This window comes from Pleurodeles waltl, chromosome 9 (assembly GCF_031143425.1).
Source record: "Pleurodeles waltl isolate 20211129_DDA chromosome 9, aPleWal1.hap1.20221129, whole genome shotgun sequence".
NCBI lineage: Eukaryota > Metazoa > Chordata > Amphibia > Caudata > Salamandridae > Pleurodeles > Pleurodeles waltl.
Genome location: NC_090448.1, coordinates 27,493,819 through 27,519,604, shown reverse-complemented (window position 1 = coordinate 27,519,604; position 25,786 = coordinate 27,493,819). Strand labels below are relative to the sequence as shown.

The 25,786-nt window shown below is 49.6% G+C and overlaps 1 protein-coding gene across 3 annotated transcripts in view; it reads right to left on the bottom strand.

Annotated features, from left to right (window-relative positions):
* LOC138258879 (laminin subunit beta-2-like) overlaps window positions 1-25,786 on the bottom strand; it is a 431,858-nt gene that overhangs the window by 116,649 nt on the left and 289,423 nt on the right. For 2 of the 3 annotated variants that reach the window (XM_069206185.1, XM_069206186.1), the window contains exons 22-25: window positions 25,241-25,270; window positions 22,721-22,945; window positions 19,558-19,775; window positions 605-701 (exon numbers count right to left, since the gene is read on the bottom strand). In XM_069206185.1, coding sequence (XP_069062286.1) covers window positions 605-701; window positions 19,558-19,775; window positions 22,721-22,945; window positions 25,241-25,270 — 570 coding nt within the window. The remainder of the gene's footprint in view (window positions 1-604; window positions 702-19,557; window positions 19,776-22,720; window positions 22,946-25,240; window positions 25,271-25,786) is intronic. The other variant, XM_069206187.1, reaches the window with a different exon arrangement.

Genomic DNA, 25,786 nt, shown 5'->3' with positions numbered 1-25,786 from the left:
CTAAACCAGGCCCTAAGTGGTGGAAGGGTTGCTTTTGAACAAGATAGGTAACAAAAATCACTGTGAAGCTTTGCAACTGTAAATGTGAGGGTCCATTACCTAATGTGATCCCAGGACTTCCTGCAGCTGTGGTAAGGGCAAGAACTGGTGGCTATGGCACAGAAGCTGTAATTGGGCAAACAACCTTACAAATATGGCACACAATATAGGTGATTCAAAATGGCAGTGCGCGCTTCCGTCACGAGGACCTCATAATATTGAGTTCATTGAGAAGTCAAGATTGCATTCTGTTCCCATGATTTTTGTAGAAACACTGATTTTAGGCCACACTGGAAGAAAGTACCTAAATAACCTCTGAGGGAAGGCAGTCGTGTTGGTCTTGGCGCCATGGTACTGATGAACTGGGGCACAGTGGATCACCACTGGCTTTTGAGATGCGCCAATGTGTTTAAAATATTCCTAATGGCAAGATTGGCCAGCCCACTTCCACAGACCACCACAGGTTATGTCAGATAAAATACATTAATAAGAGGGTGTTACTTATCTCAGGCACATTTTCTAAGAGGAAAGATGGTTTTTATTACTGCCACTTTCAGGGACTCACCTCTGCATTGAGTGTTCGGGTCTCCCCAGTAGTTCTCTTGGCAATCTGCGCAGGTGCGTCCCCCAAAGCCCGGCCGGCATGGGCACTTACCGGTGAACTGAAAGAGAGCACACAGCTTTCACTCAGCAAACAGAGGCAGCACAATCATGTGAGGACTAGTCATACATTATGCTCATCAATTACTTCGGCTCTCCCATGTAGGTCCTCTCACATAGGGCTGTTCCGACCTCTGTCACATGCCATAAATGACCATTCTTCTAGCTTCTTGCCACATGATTAGATGGTTATGATGGCAGTGGGCGAGCCACCTACAATAGACTGACATATGGGAGAATGGCAAGTTGGAGGGGCCAGGTACATAACATATGTGTGAGGAGTCAAGAACAGAGGATGACAAGTGAGAGGGGTCTGGTGCAGATGATGACTAGTGAGAGGGGTCTGGTCCAGATGATGACTAGTGAGAGGGGTCTGGTGCAGAGGATGACAGATGGGAAAGACCAGGTACAGAGGCATGTGGAAGGGTCAAGGTATAGAGGATGACTAGTGAGAGGGGTCTGGTCCAGAGGATGAATGATGGGAGGGACCAGGTACAGAGCCATGTGGAAGCGGCATGGTATAGAGGATGACTAGGGAGAGGGGTCTGGTGCAGAGGATGACAGATGGGAGGGACCAGGTAGAGAGGCATGTGGAAGAAACAAGGTATAGAGGATGACTAGTGAGAGGGGTCGGGTACAGAGGATGACAGGTGGGAGGGACCAGGTACAGAGGCATGTGGAGGAAACAAGGTATAGAGGATGACTAGTGAGAGGGGTCTGGTGCAGAGGATGAACGATGGGAGGGACCAGGTACAGAGCCATGTGGAATGGACAAGGTATAGAGGATGACTAGTGAGAGGGGTCTGTACAGAGGATGAAAGACGGGAGGGACCAGGTACAGAGGCATGTGGAAGGGGCAAGGAATAGAGGATGACTAGTGTTAGGGGTCTGGTCCAGAGGATGACAGATGGGAGTGACCATGTACAGAGGCATGTGGAAGGGGCAAGGTATACAGGATGACTAGTGAAAGGGGTTTGGTGCAGAGGATGACAGATGGGAGGGGCCGGGTACAGAGGCATGTGAAGGGGCAAGGTATAGAGGATGACTAGTGTGAGGGGTCTGGTGCAGAGGATGACAGATGGGAGAGGCCAGGTACAGAGGCATGTTGAAGGGGCAAGGTATAGAGGATAACTAGTGTGAGGGGTCTGGTGCAGAGGATGACAGATGGGAGGGACCAGGTACAGTGGCATGTGGAAGGGACAAGGTATAGAGGATGACTAGTGAGAGGGGTCTGGTACAGAGGATGACAGATGGGAGGGACCAGGTACAGAGGCATGTGGAAGGGGCATGGTATAGAGGATGACTAGTGAGAGGGGTCTGGTGCAGAGGATGACAGATGGGAGGGACAAGGTTCAGAGGCATGTGGAAGCGGCATGGTATAGAGGATGACTAGGGAGAGGGGTCTGGTGCAGAGGATGACAGATGGGAGGGACCAGGTAGAGAGGCATGTGGAAGAAACAAGGTATAGAGGATGACTAGTGAGAGGGGTCGGGTACAGAGGATGACAGATGGGAGGGACCAGGTACAGAGGCATTTGGAGGAAACAAGGTATAGAGGATGACTAGTGAGAGGGGTCTGGTGCAGAGGATGAACGATGGGAGGGACCAGGTACAGAGCCATGTGGAATGGACAAGGTATAGAGGATGACTAGTGAGAGGGGTCTGTACAGAGGATGAAAGACGGGAGGGACCAGGTACAGAGGCATGTGGAAGGGGCAAGGAATAGAGGATGACTAGTGTTAGGGGTCTGGTCCAGAGGATGACAGATGGGAGTGACCATGTACAGAGGCATGTGGAAGGGGCAAGGTATACAGGATGACTAGTGAAAGGGGTTTGGTGCAGAGGATGACAGATGGGAGGGGCCGGGTACAGAGGCATGTGAAGGGGCAAGGTATAGAGGATGACTAGTGTGAGGGGTCTGGTGCAGAGGATGACAGATGGGAGAGGCCAGGTACAGAGGCATGTTGAAGGGGCAAGGTATAGAGGATAACTAGTGTGAGGGGTCTGGTGCAGAGGATGACAGATGGGAGGGACCAGGTACAGTGGCATGTGGAAGGGACAAGGTATAGAGGATGACTAGTGAGAGGGGTCTGGTACAGAGGATGACAGATGGGAGGGACCAGGTACAGAGGCATGTGGAAGGGGCATGGTATAGAGGATGACTAGTGAGAGGGGTCTGGTGCAGAGGATGACAGATGGGAGGGACCAGGTAGAGAGGCATGTGGAAGAAACAAGGTATAGAGGATGACTAGTGAGAGGGGTCTGGTGCAGAGGATGACAGATGGGAGGGACCAGGTAGAGAGGCATGTGGACGAAACAAGGTATAGAGGATGACTAGTGAGAGGGGTCTGGTGCAGAGGATGACAGATGGGAAGGACCAGGTACAGAGGCATGTGGAAGGGGCATGGTATAGAGGATGACTAGTAAGAGGGGTCTGGTGCAGAGGATGACAGATGGGAGGGACCAGGTAGAGAGGCATGTGGAAGAAACAAGGTATAGAGGATGACTAGTGAGAGGGGTCTGGTGCAGAGGATGAACGACGGGAGGGACCAGGTACAGAGGCATGTGGAAGGGACAAGGTATAGAGGATAACTAGTGAGAGGGGTCTGTGCAGAGGATGAAAGATGGGAGGGACCAGGTACAGAGGCATGTGGAAGGGACAAGGTATAGAGGATGACTAGTGAGAGGGGTCTGGTGCAGAGGATGACAGATGGGAGGGACCAGGTACAGAGGCATGTGGAAGGGAAAAGGTATAGAGGATGACTAGTGAGAGGGTCTGGTACAGAGGATTAAAGATGGGAGGGACCAGGTACAGAGGCATGTGGAAGGGTCAAGGTATAGAGGATGACTAGTGAGAGGGGTCTGGTACAGAGGATGACAGATGGGAGGGACAAGGTTCAGAGGCATGTGGAAGCGGCATGGTATAGAGGATGACTAGGGAGAGGGGTCTGGTGCAGAGGATGACAGATGGGAGGGACCAGGTAGAGAGGCATGTGGAAGAAACAAGGTATAGAGGATGACTAGTGAGAGGGGTCGGGTACAGAGGATGACAGATGGGAGGGACCAGGTACAGAGGCATGTGGAGGAAACAAGGTATAGAGGATGACTAGTGAGAGGGGTCTGGTGCAGAGGATGAACGATGGGAGGGACCAGGTACAGAGCCATGTGGAATGGACAAGGTATAGAGGATGACTAGTGAGAGGGGTCTGTACAGAGGATGAAAGACGGGAGGGACCAGGTACAGAGGCATGTGGAAGGGGCAAGGAATAGAGGATGACTAGTGTTAGGGGTCTGGTCCAGAGGATGACAGATGGGAGTGACCATGTACAGAGGCATGTGGAAGGGGCAAGGTATACAGGATGACTAGTGAAAGGGGTTTGGTGCAGAGGATGACAGATGGGAGGGGCCGGGTACAGAGGCATGTGAAGGGGCAAGGTATAGAGGATGACTAGTGTGAGGGGTCTGGTGCAGAGGATGACAGATGGGAGAGGCCAGGTACAGAGGCATGTTGAAGGGGCAAGGTATAGAGGATAACTAGTGTGAGGGGTCTGGTGCAGAGGATGACAGATGGGAGGGACCAGGTACAGTGGCATGTGGAAGGGACAAGGTATAGAGGATGACTAGTGAGAGGGGTCTGGTACAGAGGATGACAGATGGGAGGGACCAGGTACAGAGGCATGTGGAAGGGGCATGGTATAGAGGATGACTAGTGAGAGGGGTCTGGTGCAGAGGATGACAGATGGGAGGGACCAGGTAGAGAGGCATGTGGAAGAAACAAGGTATAGAGGATGACTAGTGAGAGGGGTCTGGTGCAGAGGATGACAGATGGGAGGGACCAGGTAGAGAGGCATGTGGACGAAACAAGGTATAGAGGATGACTAGTGAGAGGGGTCTGGTGCAGAGGATGACAGATGGGAAGGACCAGGTACAGAGGCATGTGGAAGGGGCATGGTATAGAGGATGACTAGTAAGAGGGGTCTGGTGCAGAGCATGACAGATGGGAGGGACCAGGTAGAGAGGCATGTGGAAGAAACAAGGTATAGAGGATGACTAGTGAGAGGGGTCTGGTGCAGAGGATGAACGACGGGAGGGACCAGGTACAGAGGCATGTGGAAGGGACAAGGTATAGAGGATAACTAGTGAGAGGGGTCTGTGCAGAGGATGAAAGATGGGAGGGACCAGGTACAGAGGCATGTGGAAGGGACAAGGTATAGAGGATGACTAGTGAGAGGGGTCTGGTGCAGAGGATGACAGATGGGAGGGACCAGGTACAGAGGCATGTGGAAGAGAAAAGGTATAGAGGATGACTAGTGAGAGGGTCTGGTACAGAGGATTAAAGATGGGAGGGACCAGGTACAGAGGCATGTGGAAGGGACAAGGTATAGAGGATGACTAGTGAGAGGGGTCTGGTGCAGAGGATGACAGATGGGAGGGACCAGGTACAGAAGCATGTGGAAGGGGCAAGGTATAGAGGATGACTAGTGAGAGGGGTCTGGTCCAGAGGATGACAGATGGGAGGGACCAGGTACAGAGGCATGTGAAAGGGACAAAGTATAGAGGATGACTAGTGAGAGGGGTCTGGTGCAGAGTATAACGGATGGGAGGGGCCAGGTACAGAGGCATGTGGAAGGGGCAAGGTATAGAGGATGACTAGTGAGAGGGGTCTGGTGCAGACGATGACAGATGGGAGGGACCAGGAACAGAGGCATGTGGAAGGGACATGGTATAGAGGATGACTAGTGAGAGGGGTCTGGTCCAGAGGATGACAGATGGGAGGGACCAGGAACAGAGGCATGTGGAAGGGACATGGTATAGAGGATGACTAGTGAGAGGGGTCTGATACAGCGGATGACTAGTGAGGGGGGTCTGGAACAGGGGATGACAGATGGGAGGGACCAGGTAGAGGCATGTGGAAGGGGGAAGGTATAGAGGATGACTAGTGAGAGGGGTCTGGTGCAGAAGATGAATGACGGGAGGGACCAGGTACAGAGGCATGTGGAAGGGACAAGGTATAGAGGATGACTAGTGAGAGCGGTCTGGTACAGAGGATGAAAGATGGGAGGAACCAGGTACAGAGGCATGTGGAAGGGACAAGGTATAGAGGATGACTAGTGAGAGGGGTCTGGTGCAGAGGATGACAGATGGGAGGGACCAGGAACAGAGGCATGTGGAAGGGACATGGTATAGAGGATGACTAGTGAGAGGGGTCTGGTCCAGAGGATGACAGATGGGAGGGACCAGGAACAGAGGCATGTGGAAGGGACATGGTATAGAGGATGACTAGTGAGAGGGGTCTGGTCCAGAGGATGACAGATGGGAGGGACCAGGTACAGAGGCATGTGGAAGGGGCAAGGTATAGAGGATGACTAGTGAGAGGGGTCTGGTGCAGAGGATGACAGATTGGAGGGGCCAGGTAAAGAGGCATGTGGAAGGGGCAAGGTATAGAGGATGACTAGTGAGAGGGGTCTGGTGCAGAGGATGACAGATGGGAGGGACCAGGTACAAAGGCATGTGGAAGGGACAGGGTATAGAGGATGACTAGTGAGAGGGGTCTGGTGCAGAGGATGACAGATGGGAGGGACCTGGTAAAGAGGCATGTGGAAGGGGCAAGGCATAGAGGATGACTAGTGAGAGGAGTCTGGTGCAGAGGATGAACGATGGGAGGGACCAAGTACAGAGGCATGTGGAAGGGACAAGGTATAGAGGATGACTAGTGAGGGGGTCTGATGCAGAGGATGACAAATGGGAGGGACCAGGTACAGAGGCATGTGGAAGAAACAAGGTATAGAGGATGACTAGTGAGAGGGGTCTGGTAGGGAGGATGACAGATGGGAGGGGCCAGGTACAGAGGCATGTTGAAGGGGCAAGGTATAGAGGATGACTAGTGTGAGGGGTCTGGTGCAGAGGATGACAGATGGGAGGGGCCAGGTACAGAGGCATGTGGAAGGGACAAGGTATAGAGGATGACTAGTGAGAGGGGTCTGGTACAGAGGATGACAGATGGGAGGGGCCAGGTACAGAGGCATGTGGAAGAAACAAGGTATGGAGGATGAAAAGTGAGAGGGGTCTGGTGCAGAGGATGTAAGATGGGAGGGGCCAGGTACAGAGGCATGTGGCAGGGACAAGGTATAGAGGATGACTAGTGAGAGGGGTCTGGTGCAGAAGATGGCAGATGGGAGGGGCCAGGTACAGAGGCATGTGGAAGGGACAAGGTATAGAGGATGACTAGTGAGAGGGGTCTGGTGCAGAGGATGACAGATGGGAAGGACCTGGTAGAGAGGCATGTGGAAGGCGCAAGGCATAGAGGATGACTAGTGAGAGGGGTCTGGTGCAGAGGATGAACGATGGGAGGGACCAAGTACAGAGGCATGTGGAAGGGACAAGGTATAGAGGATGACTAGTGAGGGGGTCTGGTACAAAGGATGACAGATGGGAGGGACCAGGTACAGAGGCATGTGGAAGAAACAAGGTATAGAGGATGACTAGTGAGAGGGGTCTGGTACGGAGGATGACAGATGGGAGGGGCCAGGTACAGAGGCATGTTGAAGAGGCAAGGTATAGAGGATGACTAGTGAGAGGGGTCTGGTGCAGAGGATGACAGATGGGAGGGGCCAGCTACAGAGGCATGTGGAAGGGACAAGGTATAGAGGATGACTAGTGAGAGGGGTCTGGTGCAGAGGATGACAGATGGGAGGGGCCAGCTACAGAGGCATGTGGAAGGGACAAGGTATAGAGGATGACTAGTGAAAGGGGTCTTGTGCAGAGGATGACAGATGGGAGGGGCCAGGAACAGAGGCATGTGGAAGGGGCAAGGTATAGAGGATGACTAGTGAGAGGGGTCTGGTGCAGAGGATGAAAGATGGGAGGGACCAGGTACAGAGGCATGTGGAAGGGACAAGGTATAGAGGATGACTAGTGAGAGGGGTCTGGTGCAGAGGATGAACGATGGGAGGGACCAGGAACAGAGGCATGTGGAAGGGACATGGTATGAAGGATGACTAGTGAGAGGGGTCTGGTCCAGAGGATGACAGATGGGAGGGACCAGGAACAGAGGCATGTGGAAGGGACAAGGCATAGAGGATGACTAGTGAGAGGGGTCTGGTGCAGAGGATGAACGATGGGAGGGACCAGGAACAGAGGCATGTGGAAGGGACATGGTATAGAGGATGACTAGAGAGAGGGGTCTGGTCCAGAGGATGACAGGTGGGAGGGACCAGGTACAGAGGCATGTGGAAGGGGCAAGGTATAGAGGATGACTAGTGAGAGGGGTCTGGTGCAGAGGATGACAGATGGGAGGGGCCAGGTAAAGAGGCATGTGGAAGGGACAGGGTATAGAGGATGACTAGTGAGAGGGGTCTGGTGCCGAGGATGACAGATGGGAGGGACCTGGTAAAGAGGCATGTGGAAGGGGCAAGGCATAGAGGATGACTAGTGAGAGGAGTCTGGTGCAGAGGATGAACGATGGGAGGGACCAAGTACAGAGGCATGTGGAAGGGACAAGGTATAAAGGATGACTAGTGAGGGGGTCTGGTGCAGAGGATGACAAATGGGAGGGACCAGGTACAGAGGCATGTGGAAGGGACAAGGTATAGAGGATGACTAGTGAGGGGGTCTGGTGCAGAGGATGACAGATGGGAGGGACTAGGTACAGAGGCATGTGGATGGGGCAAGGTATAGAGGATGACTAGAGAGAGGGGTCTGGAACGGAGGATGACAGATGGGAGGGGCCAGGTACAGAGGCATTTTGAAGGGGCAAGGTATAGAGGATGACTAGTGTGAGGGGTCTGGTGCAGAGGATGACAGATGGGAGGGGCCAGGTACAGAGGCATGTGGAAGGGAAAAGGTATAGAGGATGACTAGTGAGAGGGTCTGGTACAGAGGATTAAAGATGGGAGGGACCAGGTACAGAGGCATGTGGAAGGGACAAGGTATAGAGGATGACTAGTGAGAGGGGTCTGGTGCAGAGGATGACAGATGGGAGGGACCAGGTACAGAAGCATGTGGAAGGGGCAAGGTATAGAGGATGACTAGTGAGAGGGGTCTGGTGCAGACGATGACAGATGGTAGGGACCAGGAACAGAGGCATGTGGAAGGGACATGGTATAGAGGATGGCTAGTGAGAGGGGTCTGGTCCAGAGGATGACAGATGGGAGGGACCAGGAACAGAGGCATGTGGAAGGGACATGGTATAGAGGATGACTAGTGAGAGGGGTCTGATACAGAGGATGACTAGTGAGGGGGGTCTGGAACAGTGGATGACAGATGGGAGGGACCAGGTAGAGGCATGTGGAAGGGGGAAGGTATAGAGGATGAGTAGTGAGAGGGGTCTGGTGCAGAAGATGAATGACGGGAGGGACCAGGTACAGAGGCATGTGGAAGGGACAAGGTATAGAGGATGACTAGTGAGAGGGGTCTGGTGCAGAGGATGACAGATGGGAGGGACCAGGAACAGTGGCATGTGGAAGGGACATGGTATAGAGGATGACTAGTGAGAGGGGTCTTGTCCAGAGGATGACAGATGGGAGGGACGAGGAACAGAGGCATGTGGAAGGGACATGGTATAGAAGATGACTAGTGAGAGGGGTCTGGTCCAGAGGATGACAGATGGGAGGGACCAGGTACAGAGGCATGTGGAAGGGGCAAGGTATAGAGGATGACTAGTGAGAGGGGTATGGTGCAGAGGATGACAGATTGGAGGGGCCAGGTAAAGAGGCATGTGGAAGGGGCAAGGTATAGAGGATGACTAGTGAGAGGGGTCTGGTGCAGAGGATGAACGATGGGAGGGACCAGGTACAGAGGCATGTTGAAGGGGCAAGGTATAAAGGATGACTAGTGTGAGGGGTCTGGTGCAGAGGATGACAGATGGGAGGGGCTAGGTACAGAGGCATGTGGAAGGGACAAGGTATAGAGGATGACTAGTGAGAGGGGTCTGTTACAGAGGATGACAGATGGGAGGGGCCAGGTACAGAGGCATGTGGAAGAAACAAGGTATGGAGGATGAAAAGTGAGAGGGGTCTGGTGCAGAGGATGTAAGATGGGAGGGGCCAGGTACAGAGGCATGTGGCAGGGACAAGGTATAGAGGATGACTAGTGAGAGGGGTCTGGTGCAGAAGATGGCAGATGGGAGGGGCCAGGTACAGAGGCATGTGGAAGGGACAAGGTATAGAGGATGACTAGTGAGAGGGGTCTGGTGCAGAGGATGACAGATGGGAAGGACCTGTTAGAGAGGCATGTGGCAGGCGCAAGGCATAGAGGATGACTAGTGAGAGGGGTCTGGTGCAGAGGATGAACGATGGGAGGGACCAAGTACAGAGGCATGTGGAAGGGACAAGGTATAGAGGATGACTAGTGAGGGGGTCTGGTACAAAGGATGACAGATGGGAGGGACCAGGTACAGAGGCATGTGGAAGAAACAAGGTGTAGAGAATGACTAGTGAGAGGGGTCTGGTACGGAGGATGACAGATGGGAGGGGCCAGGTACAGAGGCATGTTGAAGAGGCAAGGTATAGAGGATGGCTAGTGAGAGGGGTCTGGTGCAGAGGATGACAGATGGGAGGGGCCAGCTACAGAGGCATGTGGAAGGGACAAGGTATAGAGGATGACTAGTGAGAGGGGTCTGGTGCAGAGGATGACAGATGGGAGGGGCCAGCTACAGAGGCATGTGGAAGGGACAAGGTATAGAGGATGACTAGTGAAAGGGGTCTTGTGCAGAGGATGACAGATGGGAGGGGCCAGAAACAGAGGCATGTGGAAGGGGCAAGGTATAGAGGATGACTAGTGAGAGGGGTCTGGTGCAGAGGATGAAAGATGGGAGGGACCAGGTACAGAGGCATGTGGAAGGGACAAGGTATAGAGGATGACTAGTGAGAGGGGTCTGGTGCAGAGGATGAAAGATGGGAGGGACCAGGTACAGAGGCATGTGGAAGGGACAATGTATATAGGATGACTAGTGAGAGGGGTCTGGAGCACAGGATGACAGATGGGAGGGACCTGGTACAGAGGCATGTGGAAGGGGCAAGGCATTGAGGATGACTAGTGAGAGGGGTCTGGTGCAGAGGATGAACGATGGGAGGGACCAGGAACAGAGGCATGTGGAAGGGACATGGTATAAAGGATGACTAGTGAGAGGGGTCTGGTCCAGAGGATGACAGATGGGAGGGACCAGGAACAGAGGCATGTGGAAGGGACAAGGCATAGAGGATGACTAGTGAGAGGGGTCTGGTGCAGAGGATGAACGATGGGAGGGACCAGGAACAGAGGCATGTGGAAGGGACATGGTATAGAGGATGACTAGTGAGAGGGGTCTGGTCCAGAGGATGACAGGTGGGAGGGACCAGGTACAGAGGCATGTGGAAGGGGCAAGGTATAGAGGATGACTAGTGAGAGGGGTCTGGTGCAGAGGATGACAGATGGGAGGGGCCAGGTAAAGAGGCATGTGGAAGGGACAGGGTATAGAGGATGACTAGTGAGAGGGGTCTGGTGCCGAGGATGACAGATGGGAGGGACCTGGTAAAGAGGCATGTGGAAGGGGCAAGGCATAGAGGATGACTAGTGAGAGGAGTCTGGTGCAGAGGATGAACGATGGGAGGGACCAAGTACAGAGGCATGTGGAAGGGACAAGGTATAAAGGATGACTAGTGAGGGGGTCTGGTGCAGAGGATGACAAATGGGAGGGACCAGGTACAGAGGCATGTGGAAGGGACAAGGTATAGAGGATGACTAGTGAGGGGGTCTGGTGCAGAGGATGACAGATGGGAGGGACCAGGTACAGAGGCATGTGGATGGGGCAAGGTATAGAGGATGACTAGAGAGACGGGTCTGGTACGGAGGATGACAGATGGGAGGGGCCTGGTACAGAGGCATTTTGAAGGGGCAAGGTATAGAGGAAGACTAGTGTGAGGGGTCTGGTGCAGAGGATGACAGATGGGAGGGGCCAGGTACAGAGGCATGTGGAAGGGACAAGGTATAGAGGATGACTAGTGAGAGGGGTCTGGTACAGAGGATGACAGATGGGAGGGGCCAGGTACAGAGGCATGTGGAAGGGACAAGGTATAGAGGATGACTAGTGAGAGGGGTCTGGTACAGAGGATGACAGATGGGAGGGGCCAGGTACAGAGGCATGTGGAAGAAACAAGGTATAGAGGATGACTAGTGAGAGGGGTCTGGTACAGAGGATGACAGATGGGAGGGGCCAGGTACAGAGGCATGTGGAAGGGACAAGGTATAGAGGATGACTAGTGAGAGGGGTCTGGTGCAGAGGATGACAAATGGGAGGGACCTGGTAGAGAGGCATGTGGAAGGGGCAAGGCATAGAGGATGACTAGTGAGAGGGGTCTGGTGCAGCGGATGAACGATGGGAGGGACCAAGTTCAGAGGCATGTGGAAGGGACAAGGTATAGAGGATGACTAGTGAGAGGGGTCTGGTACGGAGGATGACAGATGGGAGGGACCAGGTACCGAGGCATGTGGAAGAAACAAGGTGTAGAGGATGACTAGTGAGAGGGGTCTGGCACGGAGGATGACAGATGGGAGGGGCCAGGTACAGAGGCATGTTGAAGAGGCAAGGTATAGAGGATGACTAGTGAGAGGGGTCTGGTGCAGAGGATGACAGATGGGAGGGGCGAGCTACAGAGGCATGTGGAAGGGACAAGGTATAGAGGATGACTAGTGAGAGGGGTCTGGTGCAGAGGATGACAGATGGGAGGGGCCAGCTACAGAGGCATGTGGAAGGGACAAGGTATAGAGGATTACTAGTGAGAGGGGTCTGGTGCAGAGGATGACAGATGGGAGGGGCCAGGTACAGAGGCATATGGAAGGGGCAAGGTATAGAGGATGACTAGTGAGAGGGGTCTGGTGCAGAGGATGAAAGATGGGAGGGACCAGGTACAGAGGCATGTGGAAGGGACAAGGCATAGAGGATGACTAGTGAGAGGGGTCTGGTGCAGAGGATGAAAGATGGGAGGGACCAGGTACAGAGGCATGTGGAAGGGTCAATGTATATAGGATGACTACTGAGAGGGGTCTGGTGCACAGGATGACAGATGGGTGGGACCTGGTACAGAGGCATGTGGAAGGGACAAGGCATAGAGGATGACTAGTGAGAGGGGTCTGGTGCAGAGGATGAACGATGGGAGGGACCAGGTACAGAGGCATTTGGAAGGGACAAGGTATAGAGGATGACTAGTGAGGGGGTCTGGTGCAGAGGATGACAGATGGGAGGGACCAGGTACAGAGGCATGTGGAAGGGGCAAGGTATAGAGGATGACTAGTGAGAGGGGTCTGGCCCAAATGATGACAGATGGGAGGGACCAGGTACAGAGGCATGTGGAAGAAACAAGGAATAGAGGATGACTAGTGAGAGGGGTCTGGTACGGAGGATGACAGATGGGAGGGGCCAGGTACAGAGGCATGTTGAAGGGGCAAGGTATAGAGGATGACTAGTGAGAGCAGTCTGGCACAGAGGATGACAGATGGGAGGGACCAGGTAGAGGCATGTGGAAGGGGCAAGGTATAGAGGATGACTAGTGAGAGGGGTCTGGCACAGAGGATGACAGATGGGAGGGACCAGGTAGAGGCATGTGGCAGGGGCAAGGCATAGAGGATGACTAGTGAGAGTGGTCTGGTCCAGAGGATGACAGATGGGAGGGACCAGGTACAGAGGCATTTGGAAGAAACAAGGTATAGAAGATGACTAGTGAGAGGAGTCTGGTATGGAGGATGACAGATGGGAGGGGCCAGTTACAGAGGCATGTGGAAGAAACAAGGTATAGAGGATGACTAGTGAGAGGGGTCTGGTACAGAGGATGACAGATGCGAGGGACCAGGTACGGAAGGGACAAGGTATAGAGGATTACTAGTGAGAGGTGTCTGGTGCAGAGGATGACAGATATAGGGACCAGGTAGAGGCATGTGGAAGGGGCAAGGTATAGAGGATGACTAGTGAGAGGGGTCTGGTGCAGAGGATGACAGATGGGAGGGACCAGGAACAGAGGCGTGTGGAAGGGACATGGTATAGAGGATGACTAGTGAGAGGGGTCTGGTCCAGAGGATGACAGATGGGAGGGACCAGGAACAGAGGCGTGTGGAAGGGACATGGTATAGAGGATGACTAGTGAGAGGGGTCTGCTCCAGGGGATGACAGATGGGAGGGACCAGGAACAGAGGCATGTGGAAGGGACATGGTATAGAGGATGACTAGTGAGAGGGGTCTGGTCCAGAGGATGACAGATGGGAGGGACCAGGTACAGAGGCATGTGGAAGAAACAAGGTATAGAGGATGACTAGTGAGAGGGGTCTGGTGCGGAGGATGACAGATGGGAGGGGCCAGGTACAGAGGCATGTGGAAGGGACAAGGTATAGAGGATGACTAGTGAGAGGGGTCTGGTGCAGAGGATGAAAGATGGGAGGGACCAGGTACAGAGGCATGTGGAAGGGACAAGGTATGGAGGATGATTAGTGAGAGTGGTCTGGTGCAGAGGATGACAGATGGGAGGGACCAGGTACAGAGGCATGTGGAAGGGACAAGGTACAGAGGATGACTAGTGAGAGGGGTCTGGTGCAGAGGATGACAGATGGGAGGGACCAGGTACAGAGGCATGTGGAAGGGACAAGGTACAGAGGATGACTAGTGAGAGAGGTCTGGTGCAGAGGATGACAGATGGGAGGGGCCAGGTACAGAGGCATGTGGAAGAAACAAGGTATAGAGGATGACTAGTGAGAGGGGTCTGGTACAGAGGATGACAGATGCGAGGGACCAGGTAGAGGCATGTGGAAGGGGCAAGGTATAGAGGATGACTAGTGAGAGGGGTCTGGTGCAGAGGATGACAGATGGGAGGTAACAGGTACATTGAATGATAGGTGGAAGGACCCAGATATAGAGGATGACAGGTGGGAGGCACCAGGTCCAAAGGCTGACGTGGGGGGCATGCACATAGGATGACAGGTGGGAAGGACCGGTACATAGAATGGCAGCTGGAGGAGACTCAATACGTATAACAACAGGTGACGTAGGAATGCATGATGCAGGAGAGACGCAGCAGGGTAAGCACTGAGGCACCCCCCTATAATCAGGCCTGGGATGGAGTCCCTGGTGCCTTTTAAGGCTCAGGGCGGGGCAGCCTTGTGCGCCCTCCTCTCTATTTAAGTAATGGCCCTGGGAAGCCCGAAGTGGCTCGAGGAGGGGGGCCTCACATCCCCTTCCCATTTAAAAAAAAAGGCCTTGGGAGATGGGATACCATGGGCCCGAAGGACATGCATGGCGTGGGGTTGGCTGCCTGCGGGGATTGGCTTTAGGCCTTGCGGCCAACACCACGCAGAGCACAGCGCAGCACAGGGATGTCTGTCTGGGGCCAAGCCCTCTGCTGCCCATGGCCAAAGGCCGTACGCTGGAGGGGGTTGGCTGTACATGTGGTAACAAAATATTACTTTTGTAAAAAAAAATCCTAAGAATTCACTGAAAAACACAAAGGGTAAAGTAACGGTATAGTTAGGTGAGAATATTAGTGACAATGTAACATTTTAAATGTGCAAAACCAGTGAAATTCACCAGTTGTAGGTACTTCTAGTAACTACAACTCTTGCTCTAAAGTAACTATAAATTTTGCCCTTGCCAGTTAGAGTTAACTTTGGGCAGGAGTTATAGTTACCAATTACACCTTTCTATGGAAATCACAAAATTACAAAAATCTACTAATTCAAAATAACACAATAATAATATGACTGTAGTACACACAACAATCAAATTAATGTTGATCTCAAATCACCATCTGGCCACCGAAATCAATGACATCTGCATTCATTATGCCCATAGCCGCCACCTTATAATGGGCAAGATGAGAAGATCGTCAACACTGAACACAGATATCATCAACAGGGGCATTCCAACTATAATGAAACCCTTGATGTTGAATATTCAATACCATACAGCCCTGAATGGGCTAGGGAGGGATATAAACTGCCTAAAACCACTTAGCCCTGAATGAGCATACAAATACCACCTAGATGAGGCTGTCTATCAATCTTTATTCGGCTCTTAGATGAAGATGGTCTACCCAATGTGTGTCCACCTTTCTTCGTCACTATTTAGGCCCCTAGGGGTCCTGGTCTGCATCTCATTAATATATCGGGACTCTAATTGTCTCAGCTTACGGATTCTGTCCCCTACACGACTACAGCCCGAACTGCTGGACGGAATTACACCAAATTTGGCAGAAAGGCAGCTTATGGTCCAGAAAGAGTGCTTTTTGTTATTTGGTGTAAATCCATTCAGTAGTTTAGGAGAAATTAAAGAAAATCAAATTTGTATATCTAGGGTTGCAACGCATTTGCGAATACTGCCAATCTCGTGCAGGAAGTGCTGGCAGCCATTTTGAGAGTCGGCTACAGCCAAGTCTAAAATAAAATTAAAAAAAGGGGGCAAGGTATTATTACCCTAGCCCTCTAGCCTTTGTGCAGGGGTCCACCAGGGACCCCCCCCCCCCCACCCTCCACCAGGGCTAAAAGGCATTTTTTTTAACTTCATTGCAAAAATTGCTAATATTTACGATTTTCGGCATGAATTTTGAAAACAGTGACCACGGTCATTGGCGCTTGCTTTTATTTCTGCCCCTGGATGAGCCAGGTCCCGGGGGCATATTATTTTAAGAAGGGGGCTCTCGGGCCACCCTCCTAGGGCTTACTGAAGCCTCAGGGGCCGCCACCTCCCCAAGGCTATCCTTATAAAGTATGCGGGGGCGTGCACCTCCCGACACCCCCTGAAATACCACCCCTCGGGAAAAACTACTAAATAAATATAAAGGTGGGTTGTGCGGACCCACCCGGGCCCCGGGACCACCACCTCAACTGGGGTTAGGACCGCCACCTCCACGGGGCTATAGAATGAGGAAGAGAGGGGGTCTGTTGCAGACCCTTGGCCCCATGTGACCACCACCTCCCCCGGGCTAAATTGAAACAATGGAGGGGGGCCGTGTGCCCCCCCCTGGTTGAGTCATAGATGGCCCTGGGGACTGCCACCCCCAGGTACCGACTCCTACTACCTCCTGAGGTGCCCTCCCTCAGGTGGTAGCTGTTTGCTTTTGCTTTGCGGTAGCTGACAGCTCCCACCAAGCAAAAGAAATATAACTCTGCTTTCAGTTCTCACTTGCTGAAAGTGGAGTTTTCATCTCTTTCCCTGCATGCAGGCCGGCGGCCAACCCCCACCGCACATGGCCAAAGGCCTGGGTGCATATAGGGGCTTGGCCACAAGGGGCCCTGCAGCCAATCCACGGGGCACACTGCCAAAGGCTGTGTGTGGTTGTTGGATCAGTGTATAGTAATTAAAATTACTTTATGATAAAAAAAATAGAATTTCACTGAAAAAAAAACAAAGGTTACTGGGACATTATAGTTAGGAAATGGCATTAAAAAACATAGAAATTCACTTAAAAAACAAATGTTACAGGCACGTTATAATTAGGTTCTGAATTTACTCGCACAAAACCATAGAAATTCAGCATTTATAATTATTTCAATTAACTATAACTCGTGCCCTAAGGTAACTATAACTTGCGCCCTCGCCATGCACTGCTAATTACCCCAGACATTCCAGCACTAACAACAACTTTTATATATCATTAAAAATATCAATGAAACATTAGTAGTCAAATTACTGAATAGAAAACATGGCGGGTGAGTTATAGTTACCTTAGGGCACGAGTTATAGTTACTTGAAATAACCGTAACTCTAATTGCTGAATTTCTAAGGTTTTGTGTGAGTAAGTTCAGAACCTAACCATAACATCTCTGTAACCTTTTGTTTTTTAACCTCATACATATATATATATATATAACAACCTGTTAATGGTAATCCTGTTGTGGTGTAAGTACCTCAGCCTTTGCATTTCAGCAAACACCTTCTACTGGGTCCACTAATAGATAGATATATTTAAATATATAAATATATATATGTAGATATATATATATATATATATATATATATATATACACACAATGAAAAAAACACAGATAAAAATTGGGTTATGGGGTTTGGCGGTTGTGCTCATGAACGCACACAACATAACTCACGGCATACATAATGATGTTCTCATGTAAACAGTTTTTTTGTTTCTCTGCCGCTGGCAAATAGGTGTTTTGTGCTTTGCGAACACTGGGGCTTATGTTGTCTGCGCTCGTAATGTTTGAGCCAGAAACACAACTCAGTTTTCAACTGCGCGTTTTTACCAGAAAGTTTCATAGGTTTTGTTATGATGTACTTACTCGTAAACACCGCTGCACCCAAACAACCTGCCTTGCTGGAGCATGCGCCTAACCTGAGTGAGGCCCTGCACAGCGGAGGTTGGGCAAAGTGCCTGGACTCCCATAGGGAGCAGGGTCAAGACTGATTTGCATACATACAGCTGGGTCCAAACTGGGGTGACGTGGTGAGCAAAATAACGATGGATAAACCCAGATCTGTGACTGGGGGTGAGTGTTTGAAAACTTTCAACACTCCGTCCATCATTTTATATTGTGATATTGCCTTGTCCGCCCTAAGTGGCTAGGGTATGCCCAGACGTGGGTCCCTTGCTTGCTGCACCACTTGATTCAAGCTAGCCTGGCTGATGAGGGGTGATACCCAGAAACCGGTCCCAGGATGCTTGAATCCTGTCCAGGGAGGACCTGGCTTGGCTGTTTGGGCTGGACTGTTCCCATAAGGAGCAGGGTCAAGACTGATTTGCATATAGCTGGGTCCAAACTGGGGTGATGGATTAAACCCAGATCTGTGACTGGGGGGTGAGTGTTTGAAAAGTTTCAAAGGTCTGTCCATTATTTTGTGATATTGCCCTGCGCTCTTCCACCTGCCTTCCAAGCAAATGCAGAAGCTCATTTTTGTATTTGGCTTTGCTTATGCTTTTTTTTTTTTTCTTTTCTTTTTTACAGTATATGAAACACACACTCCAACTCGAGAGTCAGGGACAAAGTGCTGGTTGAATCCAAGGCTTAAATTGTTGAATCTCGAGAACAGCACCTTTTTCCTCAGGAGTGCATTATATTTTGCACAAATCCCCTCACCAGTGGTGTAGCGTGGGGGGACCAGGGAGGGCCGGCCGCACTGGGCGCAACATCTTGGAAGAGACTAAATCCACGGGTTAGGGGGCGCAAATTACTTACCTTGCCCCGGGTTAGAGGGCGCAAATTACTTGCCTTGCCCCGGGTGCTGACAACCCACGCTACGCCACTGCCCCTCACCACTGTCCTGAAGTCAAACACCTTTGGGGTTGGCCCCACATAACTATGGATTTTATTTTCACAGCGCGAAACTCAAATCAGCACTGAATCAGGAGTTTGAAAATTTCGGTTGTAATCCACTGATCACATTGTGTAAAAAAATGTTTAAAAAATGTTGATTGACAGGATTAACCTGCGGGGTTTAACAAACATATCTAAAAATGTTGACTCTTTAAATTCTGCCCGGCGCCTTTTTTGAATGTATATATCTCCAAAACTGTGCTTTATCTTTCAGCAAACTTTTTGTGCGAGCTAAAATTAAAAATGATACACTTTTCACCTCTTACCTCTAAAGCTTTGTTTCTGTGGATGGATCTTCACAAAACCTGCCAAACTGGAACTTAGCTGACTGAGTTGGTAGATTGCCAAGTTTCTTGCATGGGGTCAAAAGTTATAAGCAAATCAAACACCTTTTCAATGCAAAGAGCGTCTGAGCCAGGACTCTCTGGTCTGGACCGACCCTGTGTAGCCTATGAGAGGCATTATCGACGAGGAACTAATGAATGATACTGAATGATAGCAGGGGCAGATACCAGCTCCCTGGCAGCTCCACTGATCCAGACTTTTGTCCTTTGCAAGCATGCATGTGCCTTACCTCATTACATGTGGGGCTGAGGGAGTTGTTGGGGTCACAGCTGCAGGGTGCACACCCCTTCCCGCTGGCCATATTCCAGAAGTTGGGACTGCAGCGATCGCAGCTCTGGCCTTGCACGTTTGGCAGACACTGGCACTGCCCTCTGGGTCTGTCACAGACACACTCATCCTGGGAGGCACACTGGCTGCGGTCAGTGCCCAGGAAGTTACAGACGCATTCTGGAAATTTAAGAAAAAATTAGTGTAAGACGCTGAGAGGACTAGCACAGATACTGGCGAGCCCTGTTCTTCACTGTAGATTGTCCTAGGCCGGCCCCTCCCACACTAGGCGCAGGTCCTCTCGATTTGTTGAGGGGGCCTCAGTCGCAGCAGACCCCGCACCCAGTAGCGAATCCCAGGTGAACGTGACTGGGATGCACTGACCCGCGAGGCGAGATCAGGAAGAAGGAAAGGATTTAAAACACAAGGGGCCCGATTCACAAAGGTAAACTTTAACTTAAGTCTAAGTTCACTACTTTTTGGTATGAACAAAGGTAAGTGACTACTAGTAACTATACTACTAGTAAAGTTATTAGTAGTAAGGTTACTAGTAGTAAAGTTTTGGTTCTACTAGATCTTTCAGCAGCATTTGACACCATCTCTCACTCTACTTTATGCAACCGGCTGGTCCAAGTTGGAGTAAGAGGGAAGGCCTTGCAGCTCCTCAGCTCTTTTTTGTTGGACAGAACCACGACGGTAGCTTGCGGGGATTATAAGGCCTCTCCCTTCCAACTCCCTTGTGGCGTCCCGCAGGGTTCCTCTCTTAGTCCGACACTCTTTAATCTTTATATGTCTCCATTGGCTAATCTGGTGCGCTCATTTGGGGCTCAGATCGTCTCTTACGCAGATGATACTCAGCTGATTATGCCCATTTCACATAATGTGAAGGACACAAAGGAAAATTTTCAATGCTGTGTGCTAGCAATTAATAAATGGATGACCTGTAACTGGTTGAAACTCAATGGGGACAAAACAGTGATCATGTACTTTGGGGGTAAAGATTCCCCCTGGGATAATAACTGGTGGCCGCCCGTTTGTGGGGGCTGCCCTTCACCGGTACCAGCTGCCAAAAATTTGGGCATCATGTTTGATGATTTATTGTCTTTTAAATTACAGATTAATCATCTGGTCAAGGTCTGGTTCTGGACACTAAAAATTCTCAAGAAAATTCTTCACCTTTTGGAGGAAGACCTTAGACGCCCGGTCGTACTGGCGTTGGTCACCTCTAGACTAGACTACTGTAATTCTTTGCTGCTTAATGCTAATAAATCCTCTCTGGATAAATTGCAGTCTATTCAGAATGCGGCGGCCCGCTTAACTTTAAATATGCCCCATTTCTCTTCAGCTTCTAGGTGTGTGACATCTCTTCACTGGCTCCCAATTAGGAAGAGAATTATGTTTAAGACACTCTGCCTTACGCATAAAGCACTCCAGTCGTTGGGATGTGATTATTTAAAATCCACTTTTTCATTTTATCAACCCCCGAGACATTTGAGATCTGCTTCTAGATTTATGATCAAGGTCCCACGCTGCAAAAAAGCGAGATGGGGAGATCGCGCTTTTTCGGTGCAAGCATCCAGACTTTGGAATGGTTTGCCGCTCCCGATGCGACAAATACGGAACCATTTGGTCTTTAGGAAGTGCCTTAAAACCTGGCCCTTCGCAAACTAATTAGTAGTGACTTTCTGGAATCGTTTTTCTGCATTTATGGTCTGCATAGCGCTTCGATGCTTCCGCCGGAACGCACTCTACAAATAATCCAATACTAGTAAAATGACTACTAGTAAAGTTACTAATAGTAAAGTTACTAGTAAAATTACTAGTACTAAAGTTACTAGTAGTAACTTACCTTTCTGAATACCAAAGAGTAGTAAACTTAAAGTTAAGTCGAAATGTAATACTTAAGTCTGAGTTTACTACTTTTTAGTATCCACAAAGATACATTACTACTAGCAACGCTACTAGCAGTAAAGTTACTAGTAGGAACATACCATTCTGAATACCAAAAAGTAGTGAACTTACATTTAATTTTAAGTTTAATACTTTAGTCTAGGTTAACTACTTTTTGGTGTTCACAAAGGTAAGTGACTATTAGTACCTTTACTACTAGTAAAGTTATTAGTAGTAAGGTTACTAGTGGTAAAGTTAATACTAGTAAACTTACTAGTAGTAAAGTTACTAGTAGTAACTTACCTTCCTGAATACCAAACAGTAGTGAACTTAAAGTTAAGTCGAAGTTTAATACTTAAGTCTAAGTTTACTACTTTTGGTATTCACAAAGGTAAGTTACTGCTAGTAGTAAAGTTACTAGTAGTAACTTACCATTATGAATATCAAAAAGTAGTGAACTTACAGTTACATTTAAGTTTAATACTTTAGTCTAGGTTAACTACTTTTTGGTATTCACAAAGGTAAATGACTACTAGTAACTTTACTACTTGTAAAGTTACTACTAGTAGGTTTACTAGTAGCAATGCTATTAGTAGTAACTTCCCTTTCTGAATACCAAAAAGTAGTAAACTTAGACTTAAGTCTAACTTTACATCTGTGAATCGGGTTCAAGAAGTAGATGTTGACTTTTCTTTGAGGAGGACAGCATTGCTTCTGCTTCCAAAAGGACCAATTGTAAGTGTTTCTAGTTTAAATTAACTAAGAATACAGTTCAATCAGGGCCGCAATGGATTGAGGTAAAAGGAGCAAAATTGTCTTCAGGGAACTCTTTTCTTTTAACTGGGCTTGTCTTAGAAGTGTCTGTGTTAAGGCCCAGCAGGTTTGCCTGCTTGTGTATTTTAAGGCACTCATAAAGGCACAAGCAGGACACACATTTGTTAAATACAGGACTTGAAGCCCACCAAGAGCTGTAGATGAACTCTCCTCATTGTAAGACAGTTCCACCAACTGACCGCTACCAGGGGGAATGTATGACACTCTTAACACACACAGCCAGGTGACCACCTGGAGTTCCAGACACTGCATTACAATTCATACTCAAACAAATACAAACCAATAGCAGGCACCAGACCTGTTTTCACATGCTCCCCACACCCATGTACACACACACACAAGCACACACAGGTAAAGTCAGAAGGAAGGATGCTGTGGGTGGCTCCTGGATCCTCACTTACTCCTGCAGCTCCTCCGGGACGCGTCTCCGTAGAAGCCCAGCTGGCAGTGCTCGCAGTGAGCTCCCTCGGTGTGAAACTTGCATTTCAAACACTGACCGCTCCTACGGTCACAGGCACCAGGATCGGTCATGTCAATGTTGTTGTTGCATTGGCAGGGCAGGCACCTGCCACCAGCCTGGAATGGATTCCCGTAGTAGCCGGGGGCACACTCGTCGCAGCGAGACCCTGGAAAGGCACAGACACAGTCTTACATTTCTTGTATTGGTTTGATGCATCCTTTAGTACCAGGCAACTCAACACCGCAGAGACACTAGGAGTGATTAGGCGCAATCAGTAGAACATGTATGGTGCCATGTTTATGCTCTATACGCTTGATGTCTCCTCTGTTCCTGCCACTGCGAGTGCACTAGAGGCGAGTTAGTCTGTGGAACTAGGAGATCGAAGTTCTTACCTAAGCTTCTACACTTGACCAAACTGTGTGATCCTGGATCATTCACTTTAAGCCTCTGTTTTGCTTCTGCTAACACTGGCAGCTCTTAGAAGCAAACCAACCCCAGTCTTAAGTGATGTGTAGAAATTCAGGCCCTCATTATGAACATGGCGGTTCAGACCCCCATGCCGGCGGTGGCAGAAATTACTGCCACTGGCATGGCAGTCAGGGCCGCCATATTCTGAACAAGGGAGGGCCGTCACAGGCGGCCCTCCGCCACCGCCACGGTACCGCCGACAGGCAGGCTGACGATGGCGGATTACTTTTTCTGACAGAGCAGCGCTGCAAGCAGCGCTGTCCTCCAGATAAAGAACTCTTGTTCCTCCAGCCCTTCCCTGGTGGGTTCCCCCACCAGGCAAAGGCTGGCGGAAGGCGTGCTCCGGGGCCCCCGTGCAGTGCCCCATCGCGCAGGTCACTGCCCGATGTACGGGCAGTGATCTGCGCAATGGGTGATACTGCACCCGTCGCACAGCGGGATTGACGACAGAGCCGTCGCAATGTCCCTGCCCAGCAGAATGTATATTATTTGGCCGGCAGGTCTGAAGGGGGCTGGCGGTCTGTGATAAGACCGCCAGCATGAACACGGCGGGGATTCCCGCCGTGTTCATAATGACCCCCTCAATATTTACACACAGGACTACAAGATAAAGCTGGGTCAAGATCACAGATAAAAATAAATAAATCACGCACCACTGGCTGACCAATTCAAGCTTGTTCCAAATTAAAATATACAATTTATATAAAAATGGAGACATTTCACTTTCAATACGAATGTCTTTCCAATGGATAACCCAAAGAGCATGAAGAGTCAAATATGCCACCGTCAGACCAGTTCATGCTTGTGTTGAAAATAAAGTACAAACAGTGTGGACACAAACAGAAGACTGCCCGTCAAAGTAAAATGTGCATGTGCAACAATCAGTCATACAAGACTGGAAATTTCTGTGATCACCTAAAGCAAATATATTTGAGTTATAAGGGATTAAGGGGTAGATGTGTGAAACACGTGTCACAATTTGCTACCAATATATTTGCAACCAGTAACAAAATTTACAAACCAACCTACGTAATAATAGGTTGGGTTGTAAAATTCTGATTTGGAGTACTGTATACTGTGACTACTGCAGTGCTGGAAGAAGCATTATTTAAACATTTCCCTTCAGTTCCAAATGTTCCAGTCTCATGAAGGTGCTGAGCGATCTCATTGGCTAATACACCTAACTTCCTGTACTTTGTTTCCCAATAGAGACTTGTGTCCTGTTTGACTTGGTACCATCTCAAACATCAATAGCAATGGTTCCCTGTTCTCCCCTGATAACCCTGACACAGCAATAGCAGTGGTACAGTGTTTTAAGTAATGTTATGAAGTAACTGAAACTATGCACTACATTTTAATAAAATTAATTGTATGTGATGTGCCTTGGTGATGACTGTGATATATTATTGTTTAATTCTTTTTCATGAAGGCTTAAAGGCCTAATAAACAACAATAAAATAAAAAATGAACTTTACTAAATTTTTGCTATAAGATAGCACTAAATATAAGACATGCAACTTCCTGTTTCTTAGCATTCTTTTCATAGTATACAGCTTCAGGTATCACCATTAGCCACGGTAACATTTTTGAACCAGCGTGAGACATCCAATGACCTGATCTTCGGAGGCTGCCATGGAAGTCTTTCTATTTCTAAAACTCATGTTATCGTCACGCATTTTATGTTCATGCATCTACGTGAAACGCCTAGTGAGGGATGAGGTGCCCTTCCGTTCCGGCTTCTCTAAAACACACAGGACAGCATTAGGGAACATGTGTTTAGCATGATGAGAGAACCTAGGATCTCTGCAGGAAGCCGCCTTTAAGCACATATCACATATTACAAGCAGCCTCTTGCAAACCGGCATGGTGTTATGTATGAAGGATCTTCACAATGGGGACACACTGCGTGAAAGGGCGAGTAGGGTGGAATTGCGTGGTAAGGCCATGCAGAGGACAATGGGTGGTTGGCGGATTTGAGAAGACTCTTACTCACTCCGAACCCCTTCCGATCGCTTTACCATTCCTGAGGAGGAAAGGGACATGTCAACAAACAAGTAAAGCATGCCCACAGCAGCGCTTGGGATCCAGGAACAATGTAGGATTTGGTACCTAGCAATGACTTAGGAAGCAAGAAATATCACATTTTAGGTTGGCAGACACTGTGCTAGATTAAGCTTTGGGGAAATCATGAGATATTTAAAGAGACTGGTGTCTCTGAAATGCCCGGAAGGCTGAACCCAACGTCAGGATCTTGTGAATTCACTTATGGGACCCCAGAGCACATATAGCTATAGAGTACTGAATGTCCTAGTGATGAGCTGCCAACTGTTTAAGGGAGCATCTGTAGATTGAGTTACATCAACAAAGGTTTGAATCATAACTTTACACAATTCGCTTTACACAATTTATTAAGGAACATCTGCAGAACCAGATGTAGCAAATGGACCTTCTAGCCACCATGGCCCATATTTAATGTGGAAATAAAAATATGCAACCTTAACCTATGGTTGGTTTCTTACTAAGTAACAGCAGCACACAA